General features: G+C 41.3%; 1 protein-coding gene across 2 annotated transcripts in view; it reads left to right on the top strand.

Annotated features, from left to right (window-relative positions):
• Positions 1-8,205: 8,205 nt before the first annotated feature.
• Positions 8,206-14,491, top strand: part of LOC126547679 (uncharacterized) — a 39,156-nt gene continuing 32,870 nt past the window's right edge. The window contains exons 1-3 of one of the 2 annotated variants that reach the window (XM_050195629.3): positions 8,206-8,424; positions 10,183-10,383; positions 11,548-11,634. In XM_050195629.3, the coding sequence (XP_050051586.1) occupies positions 8,391-8,424; positions 10,183-10,383; positions 11,548-11,634 (322 nt within the window). In that variant the 5' untranslated portion in view covers positions 8,206-8,390. Of the gene's footprint in view, positions 8,425-8,576; positions 9,069-10,182; positions 10,384-11,547; positions 11,635-14,491 lie in introns of those variants that run through there. The other variant, XM_055063121.2, reaches the window with a different exon arrangement.

Raw genomic sequence — 14,491 nt, 5'->3', positions numbered from 1 at the left:
CACCCATGAAAATGTTTTAAAAAATTATGCAATGCATAGCATTTACTCAGTTCAGAGAGCTTCCAAGGTTGCCATAAGGCCTTGATAGCTGTGGATGAGGGAACAGTTGTAGCCCTATTTGGAGCATGAGAAATGAACATTAAGATCAAAACATAAGTAACAACTCATAATGCAATTAAAACATCTTGCTATACTTTTAAAAAGACAGTGAAATGAAATTAGTGACACAATTTCCTTGTCTTTTTACTTCATTTAGGTTCAATATACTTATTTTAGTAACACAAAAAAGCAGCGTGGTGAAGCACATAAAAAAAAATGCTAGTCTGTTTTTATATTCTGTTTTCTCTAAATTCAAAGTTCAGTAAAGTTAACTTAGAAAGCTACGGTGAAGCCATTGCTTCAGCCTGTATGGTGCATAACAGCAGCAATCGCCAGCCTAACTGCTTGGGTTTACAGTGCCTTATTTGTATTGTATACCTTTTAAGTGCTGAGCTACTGGAAGATTGATTAAGGTGACCAACATGCTGAACCAGTAGTTTACTGAGTAAAATACATGGAGAAGGGTGGAAAGATAGGACAGAGAACAGGGGATGTATTCTGTGTCCACCTAGTGGAAATGTCCATTTCATCCGCTCCTGAAGTTCTGATTGGCTGGGCTGGCGTATGCATGAGAAGGAGACATGCTCCCCCAGCTAATTTGCACTTCAGCAGAAGAGGATATGGACACTTCCACTAGATGAATACTTACAAAGCTATTTAATAAAGTACTTCTGTAACCAACATGCCTGCTATGCCATCCTTGCTTTCAATGTCTGTCTTAGTAAAAGTGTGAAAGAACCAGGTTTGTGCATGAAAAGTTTTCCTGAGGGTGTGTGCCTTGAAGCCCGTAGTGGTAATCACAGGAAACGGGGGTGGATCCAGAGTAGCACCAAAGGGCAAGCCTTCATCGAAACAAATATGGAGGGAAGTGACTGCATGCTCAAACTTGTCAGCTCACAAGTTTGCCAAGACCAAGTGATATCAGAAGTTGATGAAGCCTACATGGTTAATGTATAACCGCTTAGGCCAAAATTATTTAGCTACTTTTTATGAGGACTACATATTTACTGGAAATCTCAAAATAATTATGTTAGTGCAGAATACCTTCCACTAGTTGTGACGTCCTTGAAAGAATGAAAATGTTTGAGTTGCACTTGTGTGGTGCATGAAGTTACTTTAAAAAACAACAACTCAGCAATGGAAACAAAATGCAAAGAGTAGTATTCGAAATAAATTGCCACCTCTTTAGGGCTAGATGAATTCAAATAATAATAATAAGCAAATGAAGATTGGGCATACAAGATAGATGTTTCGGCTCCCACTTGAAAGCATTGTTCACAAAGATTGTGAACAAAGCTCCAGTTGAACCAGTTCTTATTTTTCATTTTTATGGTTGGCATCTAATTTTAAACTACTTACCGTGCCTCTTTTGACCAAACCAGACAGGCTGCCATCAAACTCTTCACTACTTCAATGCAAATAATTGGAGGTTGGCAAATAAATTTTTCTAATAGGAATAGTAGGTAACGAATAGTCAAACACTGATGCATACAGTTACCGCAGGCATATTTATCTTCGAATTAAGCACCATGCTTATATTGTCTAGTAAAAAAAGGACAGCTATCAAGGAAGATTAGGATTATTTTTAAGCAAAAGTAATTATACCTCATATACTTGAAGCAGATGTAGTGCTTCTGAAGAATCACGTCCAAACTGCAAACACTAAAACATTAAGCTGGGATATTCAAAAAGACAAGTACATGTTTTGCTCGCCAAGTGACTTTTAGTGTGCTCAATTATGTAAAGTGTGCTATTATATGATTAATGTAATTTGCTAATGTAAAGAAAGAACAAGCCAGGATCTCTTGCTTCATATATATGCGCTGAATCAAGGAGGTAATTAAGGAAGAAGAACACCAGAAATAAACACGAATATTTGTGTGCTTTCTGGCATAAAATAATTATCATGTAAGCCACATAACATGCTTTCCAAAGCATCCCCTACCTTAACTTACAGCTTACATCACGTGAAGGCACTTTCTAAGAACACACATGCTTCATGATCATTCACTGTGTTAGTGACTCCCACTGAAGTAGACTGAGAACATATCTGGGCATTGCATTCAATAGCTGATGTAAAGTGAAAAGACTGCTGCTTGTAGGTATGAATGAACCAAGTGAATAAGAAATATAGGTTCTCAAACTTCTAGTAGTAAGTGTGGCAGCACTTAAGAAAAACATATTGCAACTAAAAATTGCAACACATGATGAAATAACTGAAATAGCTAGGGAGAGTTTAATAGACCAATAAACAAGAAACTGCAAATTCCCAACATTTCTGAATACTTTTCTTCACATGTACTCACCTCATAAGTATGACTTCCCTTAATGCTCGAACCTCTGCCTTAATTTCATAATTCCCCATTCTCACTGCTTCGCTCATGCTGATTGACATCTAGCACAAAGGTTGGCGAAAGTAGCTGAGCATGTGCATGTGTTGTGAGGCAAGCTGCCCACATCTGGTAGCCGCATGCCAATTTCTCAGAGTAGATGAAAGGGAAGCCTTGAGGGTAAACCATAGAGAAGACGGATACCTTGGTTCAATGATAACTGAAAACACCAACATGGAAAATTTGGACAGCCCACAGAATCAGCAGAATTGACATAGTTTGGAAAAACTGAAAAGATGCATTGTGATATTTATGTTACACAGGTTCCAGTCAAGTTGAAGATTTTCACTGTCTAATAAACTTATAAGACAATACATGACCAGCAATACTGTATGGAACCTAAACAAGTTTAATAAAGTCACCTAGAAGTCAGGATGGAGAAGTGACTGAATTGAGGATGCTAAAATGGATGAGGTGGAGGCAGATTGTGAAGGCAGGTCTTAAAAAATTAACATTCAACACACACTTAAGTTGGCAAAGATTGGACTCAATGTTCAAGAAGAAATTGACTAAGATAATTTATTGGTATACGTACATGAGAGAGCAGCAACAATACAGCAGAGATAACTGTCATGCAAGAGGAAAGGACGTCAGTCTAAAAATTAACATTTGATCAGAAGAATGGTTATGCATGGGCTCAGGCTCATGTACAATTCTGTATGGTACGCATGATGTCAGAGCTGCATAGCATAAGGAACTGTGGCCTTAGATGCCTCGATTATGAAATGATGTGGGCCAAGAGTGGAACAAGGATAGCATCAAAAGGGGGCCTCCTCCAAAAGGAGAACCATAGGGAAACAGGGTGAGAGAGGTTTCCTACGCAACAGATACAGAGTCATAGTCATAGAAACCATGACCCAAGGAGCTGCACAACAAGGTATATAAATTCAAATCTCTATACAGTTAAACCTCAGTATAACGAAATTCTAGACATAACGAAGAATTTAACTTTTCATAACCTCTTCTCCATATTACACCATGCAATTAGAGCCTCAATATAAAGAAGTGTGTTTGTGTGCAATTTCAATATAACGAAATTTCGCTTCTGCCGCAGAGGAGTGCCACTTGAGACAATCAATGGTAACTTCCGCGGACGCAGATAGTCAAATGACTGAATTACAAGCGGCTCCTTGCAAACGCACCTCTCAAACTGCGTGCAGCGCGACAAGAACAACAGCTTGGAGCCGCATCATGTTCCGTATAAATTAAGTCCAAGTGCGATCAGATCCTATCGCGCCCCGTGCACTTAATTGTGCTTTAGGTGCGAGTGAAAGTGTGTGCGAGGGTGAGACAAGAAAGATGGTGGCTTCATAAGTGCGGCCTTCCCACGCGAGCAATGGCAAAGTGGGGAAGGAAAGCGAGCTCGCGGTAACGCGATCAAGCGCGCGCGAGGGGGCGGAGTGGGGGGGGGGGGGGGGGTAAGTTGGCGCGCGTCTCGGCCATGACTGGCCGAGACGCGGCTGGGCGCATACGCAGCCGCGCACCCTGCTCTAGAGGTAATCTGCTGCGTGTGGAAAGAGCGGGCATGCCAAGACGGCGTGGCACCATGTAAGCTGTTTTCCCGCACGTTTAGTATTGAAGGTTGCGCAATCTCGAGTTTTGATGACCCGTTAGAACGAGAAGCAGACGAAGCATTCGCTCCCAGCTGCCGGCGCTTTTCATGATAGCGTCGTCGCAGTGCGACCGGGCGACGCTTTGGGGGCGGAGTGCACGCGAAAGCGTGCACTCCGCCTTCTTCTCTTTTAAATGTGATCACATTTTTATTCTTTTTAAGCTGTTGCATGGTGTGTAGTTGTTCCAACAATCTTTCCTTTCTGAATCCTGGGCTTCATATTTGATTTGTATGTATTGTCTTTTGTGATAATATAAATGCATTATTTCTGACTCATTTTTTGGGCAAATGAGGAAGCTTGCTTCTCCTTGAAGCACATTACACCTATACAACACATATAGATACTGATAGACTATAGATCTGGCAAACTAATATGAATACATTATTACACTAATAAAAGGAATACACTAGTAGACTGGTACAAGCAGAATAGCACAAATACGTCCAGAATAGAACTAAAAGTAATTTTATCAGTGTATCAGTTGTATCGTTTCATAATGCAATAGAAAAAAACTGATATAATTTTTATTAGGTCGCCCTATCAGATTTTTTGCTAGTGATCTTTCAGTGTAAATGCATATCAACTTTTTGACTAATGCTAATAACTGAACACATGGCTTTTTGTGCTGCAAGTTTTCTTGGACTCCTGCTTCCCTTAAACTTATACTGTATAATATGCTTGCAAGATCAAAACTGGAGTATGCTTCATCAATCCGGGATACACCGACAAAAAACACAACTCTCATATTTAGTTGAAGCCATACAAAACCAACCTGTAAATTTTATTGTAGCTGCTTATTCCCATACCGCAAGCATATCAACAATTAAAACTTGCCTTGATTGGCCAGGCTTGTCAACAAAAAAACTTACCCATTTATTTCACAAATTCTCGATTGAAACATATGTTATTACCTCCTTGTATCTCATTGAGAATGAACTACAACCTCAAGGTACAGGTGCCAACTTGCCAAACCAATCTTTACTATTCCTGTAAAAGGCAGCCTCAGAACACACACACGCACACACGTATATATCAATGAGCTACATGGAGGTAATAAAAACATGTTTCAATTTAGAATTTGTGAAATAAACGGGTAAGTTTTCTTGTTGCCTAGCCAATCAAGGCAACATTTAATTGCACACAACTGCACACATTGCACACAACTGGAACTTGCACCACGATAATGTGCTGGCCCACAGTGCCTTCATCGTCACCGACTACCTGGTTAAAGAAGGGGTGCCAACGATCCCCCAGCCCCCGTACAGCCCGGGCTTGGCTCCCCCTCGACTTTTTTGTTTCCATGCCTCAAAACACCCCTGAAAGGCAATCATTTTGGGACAGCGGACGTGATCAAAGCAGCTAGCACCACAGCATTAAAGGCCATTCTGGAGGAGGACTACCGCAACGCATTCGAGAGCTGCAAGTCTCGCTGGAGCCGATGTATTGACGCAAAAGGAGAGTATTTTGAAGATTTTTAAACTTTTTGTAACAACAAATTCAATAAATGATTTTTAATCGCCTTACTGACACTACTCTCAGGACAGACCCTGTACATGCACCTTGAAGGTATGTATGTGGAAAGCATTTCAACCTATGCTTGCTTTTCTGGCATGGAATAAAACGGTCTTTTGTCTCAAAACCCCTTACTTTTAAACTATTCCATTTGGTTCATTTTTCTAACTTCTGCAGAGTTGCATTCACAACTTTCATAGTTAACCGGCTCCGTTTTCATTCTTGCTTCCTAAAATATGCCCTCCTGTCATGCATAATTTGGAAGGCCTTCTGTTAGCAATGGGTATTGTATTTCAAGACTATCAGTGCAATGTTGCATGAAGAAACCTATTCTTGGAGTGAATTATTGTTCAGCTTGATATCATGATACTGCTGCATGGTTGTTATTTAACTCTGCAAGAGAATGGTCCTGCCATGCTACCAAGAGTGCATTTCATGGGTATTACTCTCTTTCTTTTGACATTAGTTTATGAGGCTCACAGATATGTATCTGTGTCAACAATAACACCTGACATCTAATTTTGTGCAACATGCACTACATTTAATCAGATAAAAGTTGCATGTTTTGTCTCTTGGACCAGTCTGCTCAGTGGTAGGAGGTCGAGACGACAAATGAGAATGGCTGGCCAAGATCTGTGGTGTATGTCCCGTGTTGTGCATCTGACAAGATTTCATGGTGGCAAGAAGACATGTCAGACATGATGTGATCTTTATAGTTATTGTGCACAGAGTTATCAGCATGATAATATCCTTAATGCTATAAAGAGTACCTCCAGCAAGCAGTCTATATGCTTATGCCTTTTTGTTGCTTATGGCAACAAAATCCAACATCCTTTGAAACATGCTCACTTGCTGTCTGATGCACAAAATGAAGAACGCTGCCTTCTCTAAATTTATTAGCAACAAGAAGGCCACTCTGGAAGCAATTATATACATACACAGCAACACACACTAAAACCTACAAATGGGAGAAAAAACACAAACTAGGCTAACAATAAAAGAAACCTGACACCCAACAAGTGTTACATGTTACTCAAGTATGCACATTCAACCTGAGTTAGAGAGATAGATGGTCGACTCCCGCACTCCTGTGCATGCATGTGGATATGTTAAGCCTCAGCTACTCGTTCTATATAACTATCCCAATGTTTGTGAAATATGCTGTACAACCGCAAGAACAATGATGGCTTGACAGGTGGTTTCAATGAGTTCTATAAGGAGGATGCATCAACTCTTCCAGCCATTGATGTACACATTACCACATGAAAGCAGCAGTTTATAAACAGCACAACACCATACAGCACAAATTATATATTTGCCACGTGTTATTAAACTTACATCATTAAAGTACATTAGAATTGGTGCTAAGGCTGGTGCACAATATATGCATATACTTTAAACAATCATAAATAATGCAGGAGCTTGGAATATGATTGACTATTCTCGGAACTGCTTTGATAATACAAAAGTCAAGGCTTTGTTTTTGGCATCACCCACTCCAATTCGTTTTCTTTCTTTTTCCAATTGAAGCATTGGCAAGGTTTGTGCCATGCGCTTCGACTGTGATTCTTCCTTGTTCGCGCACGGCCATGATCATAATAACGCAGTGGTCCCTGCCTACTTTTTCATATACTTTACCGCAATACATTACGTATGCTTCACCGCATAACATGACTGTATTGCGGCAAAGCTAATTTTATGGAACTGACATTATGTAACGGATCTTTTGTCCTTCTGCTGCTCGCATGAGCATAAGCTCGAAAAACCACAAAATACAGACTTGGTTGCTGCTGGTTGATTTCTAGTTAACATTTCGAGACGTCCACGTTGTTTACAAAAAATTCGGTGAAGTTTCTCGCGCTCGGACGCGCTTCAAAAGGCAGTGTGACCACCTATAATTAAGGCAGTCATAAGCGCCAACGAAATCCACACAAGGTACATCAACTTCCACAAAGCTTCTGCGCAACGCCATCAATAACTGGCACAGGGGCCACCCAGGAGCTGGCAAACGCTGCGATGACATCCACACAAACCACGTCGCTTTCCACAAAGCTATTGGGCAACACGATCAGTCACAGGCACAGGTGAAGTCCGCAAAACACTACATGGGCAGAACTACTACGGCCATACTCAATGACTTCGCCACAAGCTCTCACATTTAACGACATCAAACAGCTACAATCACTTCTCCACAGCCACGGACACAAGCGAAGACCGCACCATACCGCACGGGCAGAACGGAAGCACCGATTCGCGTTCATCGCTTTAGCGCCACCTATTTAAAAATAATATACGGAGCCAAGCCAAACCATTATTTAGCGTCTATTTGGGTGAACCTAACGCTTTCGGGCCCTAAGCGTTCGAACGACCAGGGCACTATAACGCTTACCCCCACTTTCCACTCCGTCGACCGGGTCGCAGGAACGGCGGCCTCCTTCTTTTCACATAAAGATGGAGCAAAAACATTTGTAGTACCTGTTATAGTCTGATCATTTTAAAATATCGTTTTTTAAAGCTTTTTTATGTTCTGTTCTTGATCACAGTATATTACAGTACTTTTGAATTTGCAGTCGATCCAATCCAGCGTCGTATTGGCGATCGGCTGCATTAGTTTAGTGCACCGTGATTTACGACGACGATGGCTTTGGATCAACGTAGTTAACGTAAAATAAATAGCACGTTCGGGGAATCGCTTTCATAATGATTCTACAATGTCTAAACTTTAGTAGAGAACCTATAATGAGCAGACAGCGTTAGATACGTGGATCTGATCGGCATGGCTGTCAAGGAGGTCACAGAAACCCAATCAAGTAAGTTTATTGTGTTGCCTATTTATGCTGACGCTAGTTTAGTGAGTTATTTTGTAATTCTATGAACGTAGCGTTAGCCTGTTTCTCTCTTTTGCGCACGAAACACTGTAACAAGGTGTTATCTTTAAGGTGCGATAATTCTTATCCGACGGTAAGTGGGCGTTTTAGCGTTTGTTTTGATCGTGCTGTTTCCTCCGCTGCTTATTCTTTTAAAGGCATCAACTCTGAGCGTTTGGTGTCTGTGATTGGTAAAGCAGGTGTTTACCTGCTTTACATTTTGATTTAAAATGTGATAATTACTTCAGCGTTTCGTAAATCCTCTCCGCTGTGAGACGCTCACTCCGTATCATTTCGCTACCTGTCCAATCCTTCAGTATTTCTTTCTCTTTTTTTCGTTGTGAAACAGTCGGAAGGAAATGGGACTGTTTTGGTCATATGTGTACCGGATAGTATGAACGAATGAATTTTTATTATATGAAGGCGATGAGTAGGTGTTCCTCCTCTGCAAGGCAGGGAGTCATGTCAAACGCTTCGTGTTCATGTAAATTGTTTCGTCCATGGCAGGCCTTACCTGGTAGTGAAACAAGAAACAATCTAGTGAAAACATTTCTAGTGTTTATTGTGGACATAACGCTGTTAAAAAGGTAAGAAATGGAGTTTAAAAGTTGAAACATGGGCTTCAACAACTTTATACGAAACGTTGCGTGACCCCATATGTGCGAAATAGTTTCGGTTGATTTGCTTTTCCCAAACTTTCCAGACAGAAAATTTTAGGGGCGTGCGTCTCTGCTAAACAAGTTCATTGCAGCTTTCTTCTTCTTTTTTATTATTATTTTGAACGTATAGTTCGTACCTTTGTTGGCTTTTCTCAGGCAAGAAACTTTGATGTCTGCTCGAAAATTTAAGAAGTTAATTAGCCTTATTCCTCAAACTTTAACCCAAACTTTGATGTACATAAAAGTCTACATAAAGTTAACTGAAAGATGTATAAAGGCTCACGTGAAGCTTTGCATATTTGTTAAATCATTGCCTGTCTTGAAACAAGCAAAAAAGTTTAATAAATTTCACAAGTTGCTGTTGCTTTATCTCCACCAAAAGGGCCTCTATGCTTACGCTGCGTGGCAACCTATGTGGGGAAAAACGTGTGTGTGTTCAGGGTGATACACGCAAAGTGCCTCGAGTGGCCAGTTGCACGGCAATTTTGCATGCATTCATGGACTTCTTTCACATTTGGAAAAACACTTTTATGTAGCACGTATTGAACAACAGAAAGCTGTATCAGGAGTTTTTCATGTTGCTCTACAATTTTCATTGACACATTTCATCTAATAATAATATCTGAGATGCTGAGTAACCAATTAAACTAATTATGTAATTAACAGAATTAAAAAACAATCTGAGTATCTCCAAGCAACGGAAAACAATATTACCTTTGTTCTGTCCAGCGACATGCTGTTTGCATATTTCTAAATTTTGGTGCATGATAGTTGGGACACCCTGTCTATGTTGCTTGCCAAAGGGGGGGTCCTTGAGTAATTACTGTGCTCAAAGTTCCAAAGTTAAAGCAGCAAAGGTTCAAATAACTGTTGCACGCCCTTTATATCGCTCCCTTTTATGAAATAATCCATGCATTTGAATCGTGCAGTCTTAAGTTCAGACCATGTGCTTTATAAGACTGGCACTGTGTGAAATAACTTTCCAGCTATTCTATCATTGACACTGCTTCAAAGGAGCACTTCTTGTTCTTTATGTGAACAGAATGGGATGGCCCATTGTTGAAAGGAGAGGGGAAGCGGCAACCCATCATCTTGCAGCAAAGTGTCACCATGCTGGCGTACATGGACAAGGAGAACCGATCTGTTGCCCAGCAAGGTACGCAGCAGCAGAGTGGCTCGTTCCTAGACTCTTTTGTCACTGGCCACTCCAGGGACCTGCCCATCCTAATTGGAGCTGCTATGGGTGAGCTTTCTATTGCTTCCTTTCTTTTTATTTGAAAACTACATAATGTAGTATGTGCATGGGTGCACAAAATCTAGAGCCTGCTGACATCTCCACATCAAATATGCATTCATTTAAGTGCAGAAAGCACAGTAGGTTATCGACAGCACCATATTGCCAGTGCATGTAGGCTGCTTTTTACCAAACTGACTACTTCCTGCTTACTCTGGCCTCATTTTACTGTGATGATTATTAAAATGAATATTATCTCTAAATAATGAATGGCAGCTTGCTAGCTGAGTGCCATTTTTCGTAATTTTAACAATTCATAATAGTGGTTACAATGTACTCACTGGCTTTCAAGAAGCGATTCTCTGCTAAGACTCTGCGTTACTTAAGTATCCATTTGAGGATTTTTTTTTTCTTTTTAAATGGTAGCTGGTGACACCCTTAATGGCATGTGGCATTTGTTGATAAGCAACCACACCAGCCAGTAACATTTATTCTGTGTTGCTTTTGGTTTGTGTATTCTGCACTGTATAAATAGTAACTTATGTAACTTAACATTACATTACATTATGGGGTTTTGCGTGCCAAAACCACGATCTGATTATGAGGCACACCATAGTGGGGGACTCTGGAAACTTGGACCACCTGGGTTTCTTTAACGTGCACCTAAATCTATTATGTAACTTAAAAAAAGTATGCATAATAGTATGTTACAAGTTTACACGGCAGCAGCACGCAGCTACTTCTAGTTTAGCATGGAAGTCATTGTATACTTCAAAGAATCTGCCCTTCTTAGTGTTGGAAGTATATTGATTCATCCCCTAATAACAAGATATGATGACGTTAATGAAAAAGTGTTTGATACTTCCAGTGAAAACAAAACAAAATGAATGCGAACTGGATTTTAGATATACATATTAGTGCATTGGGTGCTGATTATTTGAAGTTAATTGTTCTGTATGAATGCAAATGGTTATTCCAGCAAGCTTTATTTGCTTTGCCACGGACAGAAGTGTAGGCTTTCTTTAAATCTACTTTTGCTCTCATGAACAGGTGAAAACTGCAAAGATGGGTAAGGCACTTTATGTTCACTGAATCCAGGTAATGTGGTCAGTATGTCGTAGATGTTAAGCTTTTCGTTTTGTTTTTTTCTTGTGCTGGCCTATTCGGTGACAGGTGCTGTGGGACTCATTGTAATCATCCTGGCTGTAGTGGTGGTGTGGCACTGCTGTTCAAGAAAAACCACTAATGATAAAGCCTATGGTAAGTGTGTGAAAAAGCCATGCACTTGTGGAGAGCTGTGAACTGAATGTTTATTTGCTTGATGTTGAGTTCCACATTTATAGCACACTTCTGCTTCCTCTAAAAGCTGTGAAAGTAGGCTCTGAAAACAGCTCTGAAAACATGAAGAGGACGCAAAGATCTTTTGAACCAAAATTATTGCTGCCTCGGCAAGGAGTGATGCATTGTAATGCTTATGCTCTAAAGGCTAGCTTATGTATTCACTGGGATTAAGACTTATGAATGTTGACAAAAGGACAGCCACCACTATAGCTCAATTAGTAGCTAATGTGCATTCACAGCAGTGCTTGTGACATCTGCATGTTATGAGTCATGCTGTTAACCTTTTACAATTGGCCTTGAAATTTTATCTGGTTTTAACAGCTTCGAGTTAACGGGAGTTTACTGCAATTTCGTTCCAGAGCATATTTATTACGTAGTGCATAATTCAAACTGAAATTTCGGTTTAAGTTATGCACTATGTAATAAATATGCTCTGGTACAAAACTATAGTAAACCCCCCTTAACTCGAAGCTGTCCAAGCCGGATAAAATTTTGAGGTAAGTGGAGTTTCGAGACCAGCGATATCACAAAAATTGAAGCCCTCTGGCCACGCGTGGGGCACATGGAGACTTTCCAAAATACCGCTAGTAATATTTTCGGTCACTTTTGCATGCATCGCCATCAGAGACATTGGTGACTATGGGCTACGGCATTACCATGGCACTGGGCCAAGGCAGCGTGCTTGGCACAGTCAAGATGATTGATTCTAATACAATATTTGAAGCCAATCATCCAAGCATAACAGTTTTCAGACACCGAAAAAGCTGACAGTGCTGCTTTCTGCATTGTAATGAAATCCGAACAGTTTGACTTCGAAAACCGAAAGTGCGTAACAGCGCAATTGTCACGCCGTTAGCATAGCGAGCGTCTTTATCAAGCCATGATCTTGCTGAAACACTGTGGGCTCGCATGCCGTCTTCTTTCGGGTGCAATGCTTGAGCTGATCACACTTGCTCAAAAGTGCCGATCATCTTGCCCAAGGTCACGACTAATATGTTGTGACCCCATTGATGCATCACTAATAGCGTCCTAAATTACAGGGGGAAAAAAAAAACAGGAAGATCGCGTGAGTGGCGATGGATAGAAGGGGGAAAGATAAGTGGGAGAGCACGGCGCAGTGTCTGGCTCGGCTAGCGAGCTGCCGCCGGTTAAAAACCAAGAAGGCCAAATACTGCTGGAGTGTATAGAACGCCCTTCAAGTGAAGCCACTGCATCGCCATCTTGTGGTGGGCAAGAGCACGCCAGTCGCCTCAGCTTATGTGTTTCGAGTCGTCGTATGTTGTCATGTGGCGTGCTGTGCGGATCCCAAAATGTGCTAGCGCGCTCGGGTGTTTTTAGGAAAGTTAGCGTACAAGCAGGTGACATGTTAGCATTATCCTTCCCATTTAGCAGATTACCATTGCCCTGCTCAAGAATAAAGGAAAATTTTATATTTCAGGCTAAAAGGCCGCCACGAATGTTCAGAGACCCTCCATGCAATGAGGATGCTAAATCATCGGCAACATGTGATGAAAATGAAGATTATAATGAATATTTATGTGTGTTGCATGCACTGCTACTTCTCATGCTAACCCGCCGTGGTTGCTCATTGGCTATGGTGTTGGGCTGCTGAGCACGAGGTCGCAGGATCGAATCCCGGCCGCGGCGGCCGTACTTCGATGGGGGCAAAATGTGAAACCACCTGTGTACTTAGGTTTAGGTGCACATTAAAGAAACCCAGATGGTCAAAATTTCCGGAGTCCTCCACTATGGCGTGCCTCGTAATCAGAAAGTGGTTTTAGCACGTAAAACCCCATAATTTAACTTCTCATGCTAGATGTTCAGTTTTTAATTGCTTTTTGTTGTGACAGCTTTCATGATTGATGAATTTCTGCACTAAATTAAAGAAGGTGAATAAATGCTAATTATTGCATGATTTTTTTTTCTACTTTGTGGCAGCTGCATATTGATGCCGATGAAATGGAAAAATGCCCCAGTACTCGTATATCTGCGAACGGGAGACCTCCAATATGCCGCCTCATAGCCCACAGTGTTGCATTAGAACTTTAAGAGTCTTTAAGCAATTAAATACTGCTGGAAAAGTCAGTGAATAGCGCTGCGAAGCTCTTGGCAGTCCGGTTCTTGCCCCCCGCCGTGGGTTTCACCCGAGCCCATAGACCGGTGTAGGCGACTTCCACTCCAGCAGTTTTTCTTTAACTTCCTTGGTAAAAACCGAGTGCAAGCGACGCTGCCCTGTTGCCTTTTCCGAGGCATTCTTGAAGTCAAGATTTCGATATATTCAAAGACTGTCGTAAAAACATTTCGAGATAAGAGGTGAAAAACACATGGGTTGTGATCACGGCAGGAAAAGAAAATTCGACTTAAGTGATATTGAGAGATGTCAGAGCTCGAGTTAATGTATGTTTACTGTATACGTGGTCGTACAGGGTTTATTATGAAAGTAATGCACATGATTTTTTTATGACGTGACTATCCATGGCAGCGTAGTAAAACCGGTCGGAAAATGTGGGGAGTTTTCTGCCCTGCCAACGCAGCCGGTCGCCAGTTTACTCTGAGCAGTGTGAGCGGATAACACGGCGCAATGGAGCATTCGCTTGAACAGTGATACGCTATCAAGTTTTGTGTGGAGCTTGGAAAGAATGCAACCAAAGCATTCCAAATACTTCAAGAGGCCTTCAAGGACGACTACATTTCAAGGTCACATTCCGGGGGATTGCACAGGGTGTTCAGGAAGGGCCGGAAGGAGGTCGCCGACGAACCCCGTTCTGGACGCCCA

This window comes from Dermacentor andersoni, chromosome 1, assembly GCF_023375885.2.
Source record: "Dermacentor andersoni chromosome 1, qqDerAnde1_hic_scaffold, whole genome shotgun sequence".
Taxonomy (NCBI): domain Eukaryota; kingdom Metazoa; phylum Arthropoda; class Arachnida; order Ixodida; family Ixodidae; genus Dermacentor; species Dermacentor andersoni.
This window is presented reverse-complemented; position numbering and strand designations above follow the sequence as displayed.